The 19775-nt window shown below is 35.8% G+C and overlaps 1 protein-coding gene across 2 annotated transcripts; it reads right to left on the minus strand.

Annotated features, from left to right (window-relative positions):
* Positions 1 to 341: 341 nt before the first annotated feature.
* LOC115627728 (dopamine N-acetyltransferase) lies at positions 342 to 19547 on the minus strand. Of its 2 annotated transcripts, none has more exons than XM_030523497.1 (4): positions 19273 to 19547; positions 3226 to 3393; positions 1776 to 1928; positions 342 to 1170 (listed from the first exon to the last, which is right to left on the minus strand). In XM_030523497.1, the coding sequence occupies exons 2-4, from the start codon at positions 3352 to 3354 to the stop codon at positions 733 to 735; spliced, it is 720 nt and encodes a 239-aa protein (XP_030379357.1). In that variant the 5' UTR covers positions 3355 to 3393; positions 19273 to 19547; the 3' UTR covers positions 342 to 732. The 2 variants fall into 2 exon arrangements, with proteins under 2 accessions (XP_030379357.1, XP_030379349.1); XM_030523489.1 differs by lacking the exon at positions 19273 to 19547 and adding an exon at positions 5376 to 5990.
* Positions 19548 to 19775: the final 228 nt, after the last annotated feature.

The following is a 19775-nucleotide window of genomic DNA, read 5'->3' on the forward strand; positions in this document are numbered from 1 at the left end:
CCACTACTGGAACTTCACTAACATCCCCGACAGTAACTACCCCAACTGGCGGAGGAGCTAAAAAGATTCGCATTTCAAACCTGCAGTTCAGTGTTGTGAGGAGGATCCGTCGCACCGGAGGCAGCACCACTTCTGGCACAGGCACCACTGGAACCACCAGCAGTAGGAGCAGTAGGAGCGGTAGAAGCGGACGCCGTGTTATTGTAAACACCAATGCCAGACGTGCTGCATCACGACAATCCGGAAGAAATAGAGCTATTGTTGTCAATAGTAGAAATGGCAGAGCGCGCAGAGGCTAAACATTCATACAGATACATACGTTGAAAATTAATAAAGCAAAGTCATTTTCAAACAGCTGGTTTTATTTGAGCACATATTTGCCATTGAACACTTAAAAATAGAATTGAGCAAATTATTAAAAAATAAATATTTAAATTGTATTTTTTTTTTCATTTGAGTTGCTAGGCTTTACTTTAAGGTAGTAGAAACAATTAAACAGAGCACAATTCACTTACTACAAATCTAATAAATATGCTTGAGTGTTTGTAGAAGTATAGCAATAACTTTTAGGTTGTGCAATACTTGACTACTTTTAACAAGGGGGACCCGCCACCGAACTACAAACTAAAGAATCACATGCTTAATTCAAAAGTAAAGCATTAAATATTTACTGTCTGTACAACCAACGAATACACCGATAAGTAGGTCTCATCTGCCCAACTCGAATTCTATTTACAATGTGGACTTTTGCGTCGACTTCTCTCCCAGCTCCTTGACTAAAATTCTCACTCCCACATGCGGTAACGCTGGTTTAAATATTACTTCGCCTTCAGGCTTGTAGTCAGCATAGTTCATGTTATAGACCTCGTGGAAGCCCAGTTTTTCCATGACCCGCGCTGAATAGTGACTGGAACATAGCACGTGATAGACGGAAATGTTATTTTCGCGCATATATTCATAGGCTCGCTCTGTTAGTCGACCCGCTATGCCCATGCCGCGATAATTGCTGTCCACCGAAACAATCTTGCCATCAAGTATGACTTCCTCGTTCGGGTACAAGTCGAATATGCTAAACTGTTCCTCCACATGGTCCATTAGGGCGAGTATCTTTTTAAACTTGGGATGCTCGCACGAATCGGCCGCCTTCTCGCTGTTGGATTCGCTCGATGTCTGCAAAGGAACATAAAATATAAAGAATTTTCGATTAAATGATATCCAAGTGCGAACTGTGCCAATAATTGGGTAAGTGCGAGAATACTTGTTTGGAAAAACTCTTATAAAACTAATGGTTTTTAAGAATCCACGTTTTACGTTTTATATTTAGTGAGGGTGAGTGCGTTAATACTTGTTTCAAAATAATCCTAAATATAAGTACATGTGTTCATGAATCCATAATATTACTACACAGAACTAATGTGGGTTTGATTCACGCTAAATGAGTTTGTACGAGTGTACTTATTTCCAACATTTTTTTTGTTATACCCGTACACATGACAATATTGATTTTGTCAATGATAAGCAACTAATTAGCACAAACATAGAAATACACATTCCTGCACTACGGGGAATTCTAGTCAATTTGAAAATTTAATAAGTGTGCCTGAACTAAAAGTTGATGTTGGTTTACCCTTTATATGGCGCCTATGATTCTTTCTCCTTGAAGTTGCAAACTGCAAATGATAGGCTGTATCGAATACGGATGTATGTAGATTCACAATCTAAATTGATTTTTGGCTAATATGTGCCAACAATTGTTGTTTACGCATACAACTTACCGGACGTCGCATCAAGCCATTTAAGTAGACGCCAATGATTTCCCCGTTCTTATTCACTGCCTTGTATGAGCAATTGTCCGTTATGGATTTGAGCGAGTATTTCTCCAGTTCCTTGCATTCTCCGAGATCAAGAAATGTATTGAGCGGCTCATCCTGTGGAAAAATAAATGCAAAAAATAAGTACGCCAACAAATTAAGTTCTTCAATAGGCACAAATGTAAAAGCAGTTTGTAATTTGCATCATCATGATTAAGTTTTCATTGCTTATTCTTTTTTTAACTTGATGAATATATTATAGGAATTGAAGATAACAAATGCGGGAGTTACGATAAATTTGTAAAGTTTGTAATATGCATCTACATATATGTAGCTATAACTAATGGCCCTCATTGCCAACAACAATAAGCTGCTGTAGAAATTGCTTTAATTATGCCTGATGATAGCAGAATTGCATTAAAATGATTTACTGCCTATTTGCATGCACAACAATAAGTACTATAGATTGGAATAAATGGAGATATTTAATTTATGGACACCATTTTTCATATGAAAACGCGTCAGCATCTCGGAAGATTTGCATAAAACGCTTTATGTGAGCTGTGAGTCGGGAGGAGGTCATTAATTACATTGCTGATTATATTTAGTACAACAGACTGATAAGAAATTGTTGATGCCTGACACCTGGTTAAATCATAGACAGTTTTAGAATATTTCACACAAAAACTAAAATGACTACGATTAGTATGCATAAATAAAATATTTTAAATTTACATACAGTTACAAAATCTTGGAAATTTTAGCTTTAATTTACACAATTGTGATAATGCCACAAAAGTCTCAGGTAAGAGGATTAGTGTAGCTCAAATTAAAGCATAAATTTGTAAGTTTAGGTACATATTAAGTCAGTGGGTATTGTTATGGACAGTCTCTATAGTCGCCAGTACTGAAGGTGTGTGACGCAGTAGAACGGGAACCAGTTAATATACAAACTGCCACATGACTCAAGTTACTAAAGTGACTCGAACTCGTTTTCATCGGGTTAATGGCACTGAAGGTGCAACAGTTGTCAGGCCTAGAGCTGTGGGGCTTCCCAGTGCATGAATCAATCCATCTGGTGACAAGGACTAAAGAATTCAAGCGCTAAAAATTTACCACAATCTGTTAGGTAATCAACAGATCTCGCAAGCATTTTAATCTATGCACATTTTTATGTGTTCGAAAACTTGTAAAATTAATTTAATTAAATGTAGCTCGCAGTTAATTCTCTAATTGAATTTCATTAGAATCATTATTTAAATTGGGCTTTGTTTTCGCCGAAGTGGCAGCTGGAAATATTTTAGTGTGAGCAGCAGTGAGAATAATTTTGATTGTGAATGAAATTAGTGCAAAATTGAAAGGGGCTCCAATGTAATTTACATTTTATTACACTTGACTTTTTGCCTGCAATTACCTTAAAAAAGAACTTCTTGAGCATTGCTACGACCTGATCGCCATCCTCCGGTCGCACTAATTCAATGGTGTAGGGGCAATCATCATCATGCCCCTTCATCTTTCCTGCCGCACCGAGCACACTCTCCATTTTCTGCGTCAGACGCGCTATGGGATATAGATCGTTCAGCTGCAAGTATAAATTGAAGTAGACAAAACAAGTCATTAAATTGGGAACGTATTACACATCCATAATATGTCGTTGGAATTTAAATGTGTGCAATTTTTCTGGCCTATTTACTCATGCGAGTGTATGGACACATGTATAGGAAAAGTCGCGTCTAGAAAACATTGTATGAAAATTTATTACTCTTAGATGAAAGAATTTCCATTTGGGGTACATGTGCGCTTTTCTTTTTGCCCGCGCCAGCAGCTTCTAAATTTGTTTTCATTTTTTGACAGGCCTTAATTTACGAGCATTTTTCTTGAATACTCAACATAATTAGTTGCTTTGGCTAGTCTATGTAGCGATTAACTAAGTTGTTGCTAATTTATCAAGGCCCCATGGGCCTATGGCCGAGTTAGTAAGAAATATATGAGTTTTCGTAATGTGTGTTAATATTGTCTGAATTATAGCCGTAAATGAATATATTCCAGTATATAATTTCTAATTGATCGGTCGCTAATTTATATTTATACATATATCAAGTTTGCAGCTAGTCCATGATTCAGATCTTCATATATTCAAAAATTCGACCAATGTGTTGTATCTATTCTATTATAATTCTTCTTACTAGACCCAAATGCATTTCTGATTGAAAATCGCTGTGAATAGAAGATTAGTTGCTGGACTACGCCTTATTCGCAAAAATGTTATGTGTGTACGTCTTTTACAGAAATATACAAATATGTATATTATGATATATATTTTGAGCGACTCGTCTTGTGATGCTGGTCAAAAATATATTTATATGTTTATGTTTATTAGTATGATCAGCAGCCTTTCGGTTCTTACAAAATCTGAATGATTTCATAATAAATTTATACCATTCAAGTACAGGGCTGACGGCCCTAAGAATGACAATGAAAATTTTCCAGTTGTACGTCAGAAAAGTGATGGCCAGAATCGTTTCTGGCGGATTAAAAAAGGCGATTTGTTATGACTGGGCAGGAAATTATGACATCTTCATACGTTTAATTGGAAAAGATATGCATGAACAATTTTAGAGTCCCTTAAAACACATATTCCTAATAATGCGCTGCATCTATAGGAAATAGTAATATTTTTGAAAGCTTACGAACTTATTGAAATAGCAAACTATTTGAGCTCGGCTCAACAGGATATACAAGTACTTTATTAAAATCGTTAAATAAAAAAATAGAAGAACAATTGTTTAAATATAAGCGTATTAATTGAACCTACGCTTAAATGTTTTAAGAATATTTAAATACAAATAGGTTAATTGAACCCAAGCACAAAATGTGAAGGGTGTGGGCTTCAAGACCTCATGTAAAATCTAAGTGAATGTCAAACAACATTTTAAAACAACACAACTCTTCTGCGGAGAAAACAAAGCAGTTTAAATTTAATGAATATAATTAGTTGAATTTTAAAATTCAGCATTAATATATGTAGATTTTATAATGAAATGTGCTTCTTCACATTTGCAAACCTATAGCCACAAGTTAAATTTCCTTTTGCCTTTTTTTTGCATCTCTGCAATCCTTAACGGATCTCAATTATTTCAAATATATTAGTTCTTCAATTTGTATGTACATATGTATATAAAATATAAATTTCGCTGCATAATTACGGTTTATTTTGTAAAAAATAAATAAAGAAATCCTTGCAAATATCAATCACTCATCATCATAATGAAGCAGTAAAATTGCTAATATGCTTGCTATTTGTGGATCAATCAATGCGGGATTGTAGTCTCATGTGTATTTAAAATAAATTTGAAACAGCCCACCATCGTTGTGTTTACACTCTTAATATTCTATTGTTGGTGCACAGACAATTATATTTATAGATCGGCGGACTTCAAGTGCGCGTCTCTAGCACTCAAAGCCCCTAAGGCAAACACACAGCACGTTTGTTTACAAAATCGGCAGTCGGCGGTCAGCAGGGTTATCTACATAATACAACATGTTTCTCCGTGCCACACTTACCGCACATCTGGAGTCAAGGATTATTGCATCGTTGTTTGCCAATTTACGTTGAGACTGCAGCAGTGGCCGCTCAGGCATCTTTTGAACCTCCATTTTATATTTAGTTTCTGGATTTCTTTTGCGTCACGCGATGCGGTTGCTCTGCCAGTTACCCAGGTATCTAGTTTTTTAACTTTGTTCTTTCTTTTGTTTTGCGAATTAATAAACAATGCTACTTGTTTTCTGGTGTTTGTAAAGGCAAACACCACACCGACGTCGTCAGCAAATATAAAAAATTTCGCCAAGGAAAATTTATATCGTTTGCAAAGCGTAAAATGTGCGATGCACGCTTTTTGTTGCGTATGAATAGGTTTTGTTTATGTGCCAATGAATTTTATTTGTTGTTTTCGTTGGTCTTTGACTTTTGATTGATAAAATCCAATAGCGCACATTGGATATATAAATATAATCGGGGAATAAACTTTTAATATTAATTTAATTTGTATGTGATTAAAATTTTTCAATGTTGAGACTTGCACTTAAATCGTAGCCCGACGTAGCCGATGCAAATAAGATTATTAATGCCAAACATCGCCACTGTTTCAACTTTATATATACTCGTAAGTAATGTTTGGGCTGAACCTGAACCTGAACCCAAACCCGACGCCCAACCCGAACGAGACGAAATTTTAATCTCACTGAAGCAGCGACGGCAGCGTCCGGCCGTTTTGCCTGCACAGTCGACGTGTGCCAACTGAGACTGAGAACGAGAATTTGCCAGCAGCGCCGGATAACAAAAACTGAAGGCATTGGATCCAAGTGTGCAGCCATCGAGGCGGCGACGCCGACGGCGACGGCGGCGGTAGCGGCGGCAGCGACGCTGACTGCATTGCCGAATCGATCGTTCTATACGATACGATTCGAGCATTCGCGCTTCGGACATACATACTCGTACACACATGCATATGTCTACTATAACCTATGTGATCGTAGTATTTAAATTTCGGTTTGTTCCATACGAGTGATCAAGTCGCATGTGTAAGGAAAGCCTAGAAGAGAAGGAAAGAGAAAGAGTCTGCTCAGAAAACAGAGAGCGTCGTGATGCGTGACTAGTTTTGGTTTGCCGGTCAGTCAAGTTTGGCGCGACATTTCCTGCTCTTTCAATTGACGTTTTCGACGCTTCGTGTTTTCCTCGAGAGTTTCTTTGAACTATGAGGTATGAAGCCATTACAAATTAATCCCCGAATCAGTGGAAAAGGGTAGATAATATAAAGATTAAAGACTTATAATATCCACACTGATCACGTGCGGTCGTGGAGTATACATATACTAAGCTCAGCAGAAAAGTATAGTCATTTTGTCTTAGTCAAAATAAAATATATGTAGTTTCTAAAGCGGACCAAAGCCAATAATAATAAACAGATTTTCGTTTTTGTTATTTTAAATTACAGTGAAGAAAAAACAAAAACAATCGAGACAATCAGCCAATCGGTTGAATCGAGCTGAAGCCCGCTATATAATAATTGAGGTAATCGCAGTGGAATATTGTTTATTTCCACAAAGCTGATTATTCATTTCGTGGATTAGATTTAGAACTATAAATATTGGAGCAATTACTCAAACAAGACATGTAAGTTTTATCAAAATTAAAATACGAACTATTTGTACACAATTATAATTAGAAAGGAAAGCTAGAGACGGGCGGGTGTGTCTCTATGCGTGCTTAAACGTGACAAAGGGTTCGTGAAAGTGTTCAGTGCAGAATAGTGGCAAAGCGGAAAGTAATTACCAAAACAAAAATTCCAAAAATTACAGGGCATTAAAAACAATAAAACAATTTATAAGAGTAGGTACCTTTAGTCAGTTATGATTCTCTCTCAAAGATCTTCCTAGTAATATTAAAAATAAATTCAAGAATTACCACTAAACTATCACTAAACTTTGGATACAGGGCATTAAAAACAATAAAACAATTTATAAGAGCAGGTACCTTTCGTCAGTTATGATTCCCTCTCAAAGATCTACCTAGAAATATTAAATAATAAATTCAATAATAATTCAGGGCATTGAAAACAACAAAACTATTTATAAAAGTATGTTAATTTCATCAGTTATGATTCTCTCTCAAAGATCTTCCTAGAAATATTAAATAATAAATTCAATAATTACCACAAGGAAGCACATGCGCTTCGAATTTGAGAATAACAATAGAGTTAGCTTGATTCACTTTACTGAATCGTATTTATTCTATTCGATTGAATGTGAAGAGCAGTGTTTCTTAATAGTATGTGATTTGGAGAAGGCAGCAAGTCCAAGCTTTATTGTATAGCCATTGTACTACTGCAGTATTCTATTGTTAGTGAGTTGTCCAGTTCTTGCCCCTTGCCAATATTTTCATATAGGTAATCACCAACAAGGTGGCGAGGGCGTGGCCAAAGGCGCTGCCAGCTGTGGTGCCGCAACAGCTGCTACAATTGTATTCAAACGAAGCGCATGCCGTTATGCCTTAATTAATATGCGACATTCACTGAGCAATCCAAACGAATGCCTGTGGCCAAACAATTTTCAATTGTTGATGCTTATTTGCATTGAGAGTTCAGTTACGCCCCTGACCGTCCCTCCATAGACAGACAGCGTCTCTCTCTTTCTCTTTCTCTCACTCTCCCCCTATCCCCTGTGTTCGTATATACATACAAGTATGTACAGGTTTATTGTTTGACGCGGGCAATTATCACCAGATGCAAATTAAAAGCGAAAAATATATAAAAATGCAAAATAAATGAATGTGGGATTATTAAATTATTTCGTCTTACTTGTATACTCATATTTAAACCAAGTACATACGGTCTGTTTGTCAAGCTAGCCAATGCGCTTCATTTGTTTATCCCAAAAATAATTGCACAGATTTTTGGCTGTCAATGCGCCCAGTCAATGCGGCACAGTCGGCCATGTCGGAAGCGCGACCAGGCGGTGAACTAGGCACGTGTACATAGCTTTAAGCACCCATCCATACCCCCACACACACAAATACACGCACAGGCGCGCGCATCCATTGGAGATGAGTCGACGGTTGTGTAGCAACAATTTAAATCATTTTGTTTATTGTATAGTAAGAGTGCGCGTAAACAAAACAGTTTGGTTGCTGTAATTGTTGTTGTTGTTGTTATTGTTGTCTATAATTTGTTGTTTTATTTGCTTGTGACGAAGATTATTTAAATGAAAAGTGTTACAATTACTAAGCGGGAATACCCTATTCCATTCCAGAAGGCAAACCACGTTAAATTATGCAAATCTTGTGACAAACGATTTCACGCAGTTGAATGGAATATTTGATAATGGAATATTTTATTATACTATATAGCTATGCTGCCTTAGTCATGCTTCACATGGGAGAAACAACAAAAACCGAAAGGTTAATTTGCGGCTGTTTATCTTGTGGCTTAAAGAACTTGTTTCTGTTGTTTTTATCTGTTCCACTCATGTCTGAACAGCTTGCGGTATATGTGTTGCAGCTCATTTGTCCAGGCCGAGCCTCCACTTTGTCGCATTTCTCTTGTTGTCTGTTATTTTGCACATGCTTGAATGAATGTATTTAAAATTTTAAACCACAACTTGCTTTTAATTAACATCCGATATCTTGGTTTTGGCTTGTCATGCACCGTTGCATTTTTTGTTAAAGAAAACAATGAAAAATCGACGAAATAAAAACAATGCCCAGCAATACGAAAGCAAATGACAGTGTGGATAATCAACAGTGCGTATGATTATTACGCATACGCCATGTAGGACCTTTTTAAAAAAAATATCTATTTGTAAATAAACGGTGTTTAAAGGAACTTCTTGACTAATAGATAGTGAGAGAATCGTTTTTTTCTTCATGTAATTGTAAAGCAGCCATGTGTTATTTTCTAGAGATAATTGAAAAGATGCGCCTATCAGTCCTTTTCTTATACATATTTATGTTTAAATTTGTTATTTTTGATTTATATTCCGGCTTAGATAGCCTACCTAAATTCTCCTATATTTTTACATAAACGCATAAAATGCATGCACATAATAGAGGACTTTGCATTAAGGATTGTTTGGCTGGCTTGGGACTGGGACTACTGCAATATAGTTGTTTGATTTGTATGTTAGTTGAAATTTTTTACAAAATTGCTATGTACAAAAACAAAATGTCCGAAATTCGTACACAACTCTATTATATGAGGCAAAATTTGTACCTATTAAGTCAATTAATTTATGACTGTCACACTATTATAAGTTAGTTGACAAAAAAGATAAACAAAAAAGTAAGCCCCCTTTTTATTTAGAGAGAACATATGTAGGTTGAGCACTTCTGAAAATAATGATGTACATTTTTTATTTTATTTTATTACTCCCCCATGAATGCTCTCGCTAGTTAATAAAGCTAAATAAACAATGCAGCTGCACAATTTATTTTCACAACGTCATGCACTTAATGAACTGTCGGAAATAACTTCACAACTCCGAGCTATCTCTCTACTACATACAGCCTGCCACAACGTGTCAACTAATCGTGCAAATAGTTGTTGCATTTTTTATGGTCATAAAAAGTACTTATTGCTGCTGTCATTTTTACGTTTATTTAGCGTCTTTGAAAACTAAATGAAAGGGCGTATTCATTTAAAATGCATGCATTAGAAGGAAAACGCCATATTATACTTGTAGACCTCATGTCACAGTTTTAATATTAAGTGTAATCAATCAATGGTGTCTGTCTGTTTGTCCGTTTCAATCACTCTTTGTCCCTCACTGTTGACTTAATACGATTGAGTTGAGATTTTGGTTTCAACGTTCAAATAAAACTAACATACTCGTATAGCCATAGCCAGCTTCGAATTATGTTGAGGTATTAGAAAAAACTTGCAACTACCAATTTCGCTTTCAATGGGCTCAACTTATATGATTTGGAATAAACTTGGACATGTTGATATCGAGACTGATAGAAACACAATTGAAATACCATGGGGGTTGGTCATTTGAATATGAATATCACGCTCCTACTACGCTGCTAACATGTAGGCAATAAATTAATTTTTAAATGTTTGCAACGAAATACGCAATTAACAATTCTTCAAGTCTAATTGTAACAAAATGGTTTACCCAGCTAGCTATCGAAATCAAAAGCGCTGTCATTTGCGGGAGAAATTATGATTAATGAGAGTGAAGGGTATTTAGCCATCGCGTTACCAATATCTTCATAACTTTACCAATCTTTATTGTTTCATTGCTATCAATTTGACTGCCCGAAATGGCGAGTGCTGAAAACAAGTTGTCAATAGCGCATGGGTGGTCTTCAATTATGTGGAGATCGAGCGCCACGATTCCCGTGCCGTGTTGACAATTTAATTGACAGCTACAAATGTTGAGCGTCACCTTAACTTTTGTTGTTGTTATTATTGCTGTTGGTACTGTAATTGCAATTGCTCAATTATTCATACTGATATACTCGTACGTATTAGTGTCAGTTTAGCACATATGTTAATGCATGTTCATGAATTATAGCAGAGAGCATTGCATTTAGTGGCGTTAAGTGCCCGCCCGACTCGTTGAGGTTTTGTTTGTATTGCGATAATTAAAAAAACATTAGCACCATTTAAAATAATTTGTTACTACATACATACATGCATGCTGAATTCATGGAGCCTTAGTGTATATTGCAACTTACTTGTAATGATTGGCATTTTATCAAACGCATTTCAACTCGACAAAGCTGATAATGAAATGACTATAAATGTAAACTTTTTAATGAATTAAAGCTTAACAAAGTTATTAAAAGACCGCCCAATACTTTGTAGACAACTTATTTAAGAATATTGTATGTTTAACATTTTATTGGACAACCATGGCTATAAAAAGCTACTTTGTATCAACGTTGGCTGCCGAAGATAGGTGGACAACGATAACAAACTGCCAACTAAATGAAATCAGTTAGTCAACTTACTTCAATTAAGTGCTTAATCTTTTTAAGGCCAGCTACACACGCGCAAACTTGTTTCGAGTGCAGTGGCTAAAGCGATTAACATTTTAATATTTCTATTCATTAGACGGAATCACAAGCATCAGCAGCGATTCATTGATATATGTGCGTCCAACATGTTTTCAACTATATATCAGATGCTGTATATCACAATTGGTTTGAGACTGTGGGATATCCGTTTACTTGCGAATATTATGCAGATGCTATACATACATACATAAGTACATATGAATATGCAAACATATGTGCTTACATAAATATGCGATTATATGGTAAGTAGTCGTGATCAGCGACACGTGGAAATTTAACAGACGCCACCATCAATTATTCTACCTAACGTTGGGTTAGTACTGACTCCTGGATCATTTATGTATCATGTGAGTGAGACAATAATTTGTAATAAATGTGCTGTTTAGCAATAAAACAAAGTGTTTCTTATCGATTTAATTACTTTAATAGTTACATAATTGCCATTCTTTATTGATGTATAAGTATGCTTCAACTTTAATGGAATGATTCACTACGGAAACATTAATTTAAATTACGAAAGAGAAAAAAAAAACAGAAAGAGCAATTCAAAATATATAGAAATAAATTTTACTTGGAATTAAAAGTACCTATATACATATACTTTGTAAAAAGTCTTAATAATCAGCAATAAAATACAAACAAATATGATAAAATAAAATTCACTACAGAAACATTTATTTAGATTACGAAAGAGAAAAAAAAACAGTAATTAAAAAAAATATATACAAATAAATTTTACTTGAAATATAAAGAACCTATATACATTTATTTTTTAAAAAGACTTAATAATCAATAAAAAAATACAAACAAATATGATGAAATATATAGAACAATAATTGACAAATACTCGTATTGTACAATAAATATGTTTGTATTTTGGATGATTTTAAAGATTAAACTTAGTTACGACACCAGACTCTTATAAGTATAATCTTAAGAATCAAATTTGTATTGGACTACGAGTATGTATTTACAAAAGACCTTATTTTATTTTATGTGTTTTAATTATAAACAGTAGGTCTGATTCACTTAATTATGACAACCTGCATGTCAAGGTAGCTGCCCTTAGCTAAACAAAAGAAACAAAAGAACATTTAGGCACTTATTATGATATTCATATAGAATATCCAAATGCGCTTTTTAAAAATCTTCAAAATCACATCAGAAAAGAAGTTGAATGCTGTTTTCAATAATAAAGCTTTCTTATACATTGTGTATTTTAAAAACCTTCCTATCTATATACAGTTTTCTAACTGATTTCAAATGAAAGCCCTGGCTGCTCCGAGAATTCAATAATTTCGTCATACTTTTTTGTTGGAAAACATCGCATGGAAACAGCGGAACAAGTTGTTGCACATGATTTAGTACTAGCTGGGTCATAAATAACGCATTTGCATTTCAATATATCAACATTTGACTTGCTATTGACCATTTTTTGTGTGTTATGGCATAAATCAAAGTCATGGGCCCGGGTTTGAGACAATTGTGCTTGACATGCCATAGAACAGTTGCAAATTTTAAGCAAATTGTTTGTCAAGCTGCAAAGTTCAAATGCTTTTCCGATATGTATAGAAATATACGAGTAATTGTATTTTCAATTTTGTGAAACTGTGTGTGTGCTTGGCAAAGCGGAATCGATTTGTGCCGGTGGCCTGGACAAATGGCCCACAGCCGATAAAGGCGACAACTTCGTGTGCGCTTAAAGTCAACAGAGCGTTGAACGTGACTTGAAATTGAAAGCTAATGTCGGATATTAATGCCGACCACAAGCATGCAGGCCCGACGATGTTGCATTGGAAGTATTTCCAGTTAAATAAAGTTCTAAAGCTAATTGAATTAACTGGCCAGTTTATCGCATGACCGCCACGAATGGCTGTCTAAGTATGTTCGATTAGAGCTGCGACTCTGGCTAAGGCTTTCGATTCGGCTTAAACCGCAGCAGACAATGTGGGCGGCTTGTGCAGGGGACTCGTAATTAACGACGTGCCAAGCACGAATTGTTTGCAGCACTCCAAGTTTTGCATCGCTCGTAATCGTAATTTGCACTTCTATTGAGTTAAAAATTAATGGCAATATTCAAAGACATTAGAATGCTTTTATCTTGCATCAAAATGTTACAAAACTGACACAATGCACGTTTAATGCCATAACTCTGTTGAACTGAATGCAGTTTGTCGAATTTTTTTTATTGTCGCTCTTTCGCATGGAAATATCAAATGCCTCAGAATTAGACTCCCAACTGAAATGCCCCACCGTGAGGTGACATTCTCATTTAATTTATGTCACCCGTATGCATTTCATGCATGATGTGGTCTCCTCCGGTGTGAGCCAAGCAGATGCTAATGAAAATGCGCACATTAGCTGCAGACCCGTTGCAATTTTCCGCAACGAAATTTTCACAACCCACCCATCCCTCCACCTCCAATGCGCGCCCACACGCCATTTATGTTTGGTGCTGCAGCCGTTACTCGTATTTCCGCTGCGGGGGACCGCAAACCAATTTATTTGTGTTCACATTAAATTAAAGCAGCAATTTTAAAATTTAGCGCTGCTAAAATTATATACAAAGTGCGGCCAAAACTGTGCCCCCCCATAAGTTAACTAATGTATGGTCGAAGTTTTCCCATTTCCGAATTAAAGGCACTTACGTACATCATTAAATTCGGCAGTCGTGAAAAGCAATTTCCAAGCTGTCGTACCCTAGCCGTCATAGTATCCTTTGCCAACACTGAGTGCTGCACAAATTGCAATTCGTTGATACTATATAGAACTCGTATGTTGACATTTTCATTTTCGAAATGAGTGAGAATGGAAGCCAAAGCAAGCAAGAGGATTGCAACAGCAGATGGAAATGCAAATGAAAGCCGTGCAGGACATTGCGAAGTAAGCGACATAAGTATATGGACAAACGCATTTTGGGTAGAGATTTTTACCCATGATAGACCTCAAGCAGTATATGTATTCTTGATAAACATGAAAAGATTGGACGACTGCACAAACGCAAAGATATAAAATAGTAAAAACGTTCTTTTCAATTTCATAGAATTAAATTTTAAAAATCAATGTAAAAAAATACAAAGATAGAAATTCTATATATGATCAAAATTGTTAGTTGAATCAAAGTAGTGGCGTCAATTTGGAATCAGAGCATTAAATGTAAAAGAATAAATTTTTATAATTGGTACAAAAGAGTATCAGCGAAGATAAAGACGATTTTATAGCTTTTCTTTTTGGGTAAAAAAGTTACAGGCCTAAAGAAAGATGATTGCTAATCTATAGAGAATAAATATGTTTCAGCTCAACCGTTTTAAAAAGTGGATCGTTAAAGTGAGAAGCAGCAGCTAGAAACAGATGGCACCCAATTGAATCGCAATTTAGATAAATTAAACAGTATACCCTACTGCATCATATATATAAGTATATGCAATTTTTGTTAGAAAACACATCTTTGTAACTTTTTCTGCATTTGGTCAACAACATACTCCCAATCCACGATTAATGCAACATCATCAGGTATAACCAAAAAATCTCAAATATGCAAATATAGTGCAATATTTTTAAAAGCAAAAGAGTTCTTGTTGCAAAAACTCTGTTTCTAATTAAATTGTTTCTTTGACAGCTATTTGATAAAGTTATCTGGTAATTGAAGTATTTCATCGCAGTTACTATTACTGAAAAATATGTTTTTAAGTTTTTTTTGAGAATGCTAAAAGAGTTGAACCGAATCTATTCACTAATTTTTCGCAAACAGTCTGTGAGTAACTTTCTGTGGTTAGATTTAAAAAACAAGGACGAAATACTTATTTCACTGAGTTTAGTTTGAAATTACATTTGGATATATGTATGTCCATTGAGGCAGTCATACATAGTGGCAGTGGTACATTGTCTACTTTAAAAGCTTTAAATCCAATTAAATCAAATGTTGCAAAAAGCGAAATTGCGAACTGCTGCGGGGTGTCGCCAATGTGCGAAGGGATTGTGCATAGTGGGAATGAGGAAATCTGTTGTTTGCAACGAACAATAAACTCTAGCATCAGCTAATCTGGCAACATATTGTGGGACCGATGGCCGTACACACATAGGAATACGAGACCCACGCCTCAGTGCACACAACCGCAAGCGCACGCACACACATACAAGCAGGGAGCAGCGGATGCAAGTTTTTCAATGAGTATACGCCCTGTTGCCGCGTGGCTGCTCAAACAGACAGCAGCTAAATTGCTGGCAGGAAGCCAAGCGAGCAGACAGAAGAAAGGCAGCCAGGCAGCATGCACAGTCGTAACGAGCAACAGAACGGCAGGAGCATCATTATCATCCTGGCCAAGAGCATTGCAACAGCAACAATCTGGCTGACAATGTTGGCGCCATTTTGTTGTTTGCTTTTCCTTTCGCAATAAACTGAAATCCGGCATGCCGTTTCCTTTTCTTTCACAAGCTGACGTTGATGATGAGATTGTGCGCCGTGCTCGTTTGTTTGCGAGTCTAATGATAATGGGATTTGCTTTTCAGCTCCGCTGCGAAGGCGATGCTCTCCCCATTTTGTTACAAAGCCAAGTGCGTGCTGTATTTAAATACTTGAAAACTCAGCATCCTCACGGCGGCATTATAAACCAGATATTTTGTACGGTACGAGTATGTAAGTGAAAAATGTCGGCGGAGGGTGGCTTTGAGCGACATCAGTATTGTCAGGACGCAGTCAGGATGTTTGGTATATACACTTTGTATACACTTAGTGTTCGTGACTTTTATGCCTTGAGCGCTGTTGTCAGCACTTTGCAGCTCTTGGGATGCTCAACTTTTGTTGACAGATTGATTTTGATGTGTTTTTATTGTTATTGTTATGATTTTATTTACAATGCATTGTGCCTGATGTCTGGTCTGTGAGTTACCCTGAGAGTTCACTCCATTCATTTAGGATTCACTATACACGAGTCCTTTGTGTCTTGAAGTACACTTGATGGCCTTAAGCACGATAAAATGGGCAAACATTTTAGCTTAATTGGTTTCGTTTGAGGTTTGTAGCTTCAATACAGCTAAGTCCGCTTAGCCATTCAATTAATTTCTTCTTACATACATATCCGAGTACATACGACTGTGTAGCATGTGAACGTTTACGTAGTTTAGTTGGAATAGCAACTCAAGCATTAATAATGTAAGCCAAGTCAGCTAATATTGATTGACTTCGTAGCTTTTATTTAGTACGGAACATGAACACAATGCTTTTCCATTACTTCTCTGTATTCACACATCTGACCAACAACATAAGAACGCAGAATTCAGGTTTTGAAAATGATATCTATTTGTATGCTTGCAATGTGAAAAAGTAAAGCTCTCATATAAAGCTGAATAAAGGTAAGCAAAAAATCATTTTTAAAGTATGGACAGATGTGCATTCAAATCATATATTATAGTTACTTCAGCGTACTCTTGTCGATTTAGAAAGAAAGCTAATCTTGGCCAATAGCTAAATTATTTTCAATAATACTAAAACGTTTGTTTTCCAACGTAAGCAAATTTAAATTAGTACTTTAACTTAAAATTAACAATTTTATTCATTTACGTTTTGCAGTGAAGAGAAAAGAAGTAATAAATATAATTATGTAAAAAATTGTAGGAGCGTTAACAAATTATGTTGCACACCATTATATGTGTAGCAGTGCCTTTGATATATCGCCCAGACTTCTATTTATCACAAATGCACACTCCTTCGTAAATAAAAAAGTTGTGGAGTTGTGCTCTCTAATATCACCATTTATTTCATTAATTTTATTTTGGATCATTTATTCGAATTTAATTTATTTGGTTGCTGAGAGCACAACAAATTGAAATCCGGCACTTTGTGAAGGCCAACATAACTTGTCTTGAATCAGGCCGGATCAACTTTGCCTCGCTCTCACGCACAGGCTCAACGTTTTATTGAAGCGTGTAAAAGGCAACAAACTAGCAAACTAAGTGAGCCCAATCAAATCGATACAGAATCCAGAAGATGCCAAGGCGTATGGTTGTGCTCGGTAAACGACGCGTATAAGCAACCATACGACATGCCCCATGTGCGGGGGCAAAGTTAAGACTGCTGGTAATTCCGTGCAGGCCAGTCGTTAGCTGCCCCGTAAGCATTTGGAATTTCTTTTTTATTTTCCTCATAGTCAGCCACTTTTTGCGGCCACTGCCCAAGCATTCGGCATCACTCATACGCAACGTTGCCTTTCAAATCAATTGATAAGAATTCCGTTATATGTGTCTAGATAGATGTAAGGGTAGGGTGCAGGAATCTGCAAGATGCGGTTTTTCAGTATTTTCCTTTTTCCTTCTTGCTTGCCCGGATGTGAAAGGGCTTTGATTTTCATTGATTCCATGTCTGTGTGTTTTTGTCTTGTTAGTTGGTTTTTCCGACGGTCATTTTCAGTGGAAAATATGTGCGTGTGCTTACGTGCAATCAAGCGTGCTTGTATTTAATTTGGTCAATTGTCACGAACCAGTCTGCCTGCCCAGGAGCTCAGGCAAATGGCCAAATGGTTATGTAACATATTTTACCAATAGATAGCACCAAACATTTTAAATTTAAGGAATTATCAAAACATGATATATAATTAGTATTTTGAACATGTCAATATTTTCCAACGTATACGTATGTTGTGTAGTAGTTTAAATCGCCGATGAAGAGCAATGATAGACTAGATGTAATAGTAAGCCAAATGAGATAAAAAAAAGAAAATTCTTTGTAATGAATGTTGATAAGTACAAGTATAGTATAGATACATTCTTCCTTTTTTTTTGTATATGTATCACTTGTGCTTACAAGTTGGGCTTCCAAATAAGAATCTTATGAAAATAATTCACGTTATTGATTACAATTTATAGCATAAAGGAGTCAATTTCATTAATTAAATGACAAATCTATTTTAAGTGCACATAATTACATGTTATGCTTTATTATATATAATGCATCCTTCATAGTAATAATATAATATCCGACTGTAGTAATGTCAGTCTACTTTTAGAATAGCAGAAGAAAAACAAAGTGCTTTAAGGTATTACATAAGTGTAGAAGTATCAATACTTTGTTCTTTTTTTTTCAATTTCATTTAAATGGAATTCAGCTTTTATAAAACAGATAAGATAAGAATGAAGCAAAAATTGTACAATCAGGTACATTGACGTTGATGTCGCAACGTGTTAATACAAATAATAATAATGTCTAATCTAATGACGACCAATAAAAGTTAGAATTAAAAAACAAATTATATTATCTATTTGCAAAGTAAGCATTTGACTCAAAAAGGTTCATCCGCCTTTGAGTAATTATTTAATTAATTTAAAATATTTTTAGCGAGCAGTGCTTAAGTAAATGTTTAAGGGGGCACAAGAAATTAAAGAAATTATTAATTCTTAAATTAAGGAAATGGAGTGCAGAGGTACTAATTAGTTTTATAGAAAAGCTAATTATAATAAATAATACATATTGTTTTGTAGCATTTGGTTTGTAGGGAACAAATGCTTGAATAAATATTACCGTATTTATGTATAGGCTAGACATTTTTTACGATTAGAATTGGTCGCTTGCCAAAAAGCCGCGTCATTTTGTGGCATTGTACGCTATATTTTTCCTGCTTTGATTAAGACGTGCGCGCCTTCACATACACTAACTATCTCTACATACATATATACATGTATCTATACATTCATACAACGTATTTATTTTATTTCGTATTTTATTTTCGAAACACATGAAATTGAAAACATTTGGCGGCGTCGAAATGTCAACAACAAATTCAAAAACAAAGGAGATCTCAAAAGAATCAAAGGCAATAAATTTTCAAAAAATACATGATTGTAGTGATGGCCACTACTTTCAACATTTGTATTTTTCTCAAAGGAACTTACGCGTGTGTTTGGCTTATAAATGACCGTTATAATGGCGCCTCGCGTGCTGTTGTTATTGTAATTTTGTGCTAGTTTCTTTTGGCGCTCAACAGTTTTTAATAGCGTTTCGTATGCCGTGTTCTTGGATCTCTTTTGATATTCTGCTTCCTCGTACCGTTAGCACGTATTAATCACGAGGCAACGCGTTCGCAACTGAGACAGAATTGTTGTAAACAAACCAATTCAACCCCTCGTTGGTGAAATACTTCGGAACTCAATGCGTTCGTTGTGCGGCTTTTATTTTGGAAAATTGTAACACTCAAACGTTAGACTACCGGCAGCCATGGACAACCCCAAATGTGAAATGGGGACGTGAAGCGCGCTCAAATGCGAGATATACAAGCTGGTGAGCGATTGCGAGTAAAAGAGCGAGCTTTTCCTGCTTGTACTGAGCCGCGTAGTTCGAAACAGAGCCCGATAACATTTGAGTGCTGTTTGATAAGGCAACGGCAGCAAGATAGCCA

Source organism: Scaptodrosophila lebanonensis, unplaced genomic scaffold (genome assembly GCF_003285725.1).
Source record: "Scaptodrosophila lebanonensis strain 11010-0011.00,11010-0021.00 unplaced genomic scaffold, SlebRS2 tig00000001-arrow-pilon, whole genome shotgun sequence".
Lineage (NCBI taxonomy): Eukaryota > Metazoa > Arthropoda > Insecta > Diptera > Drosophilidae > Scaptodrosophila > Scaptodrosophila lebanonensis.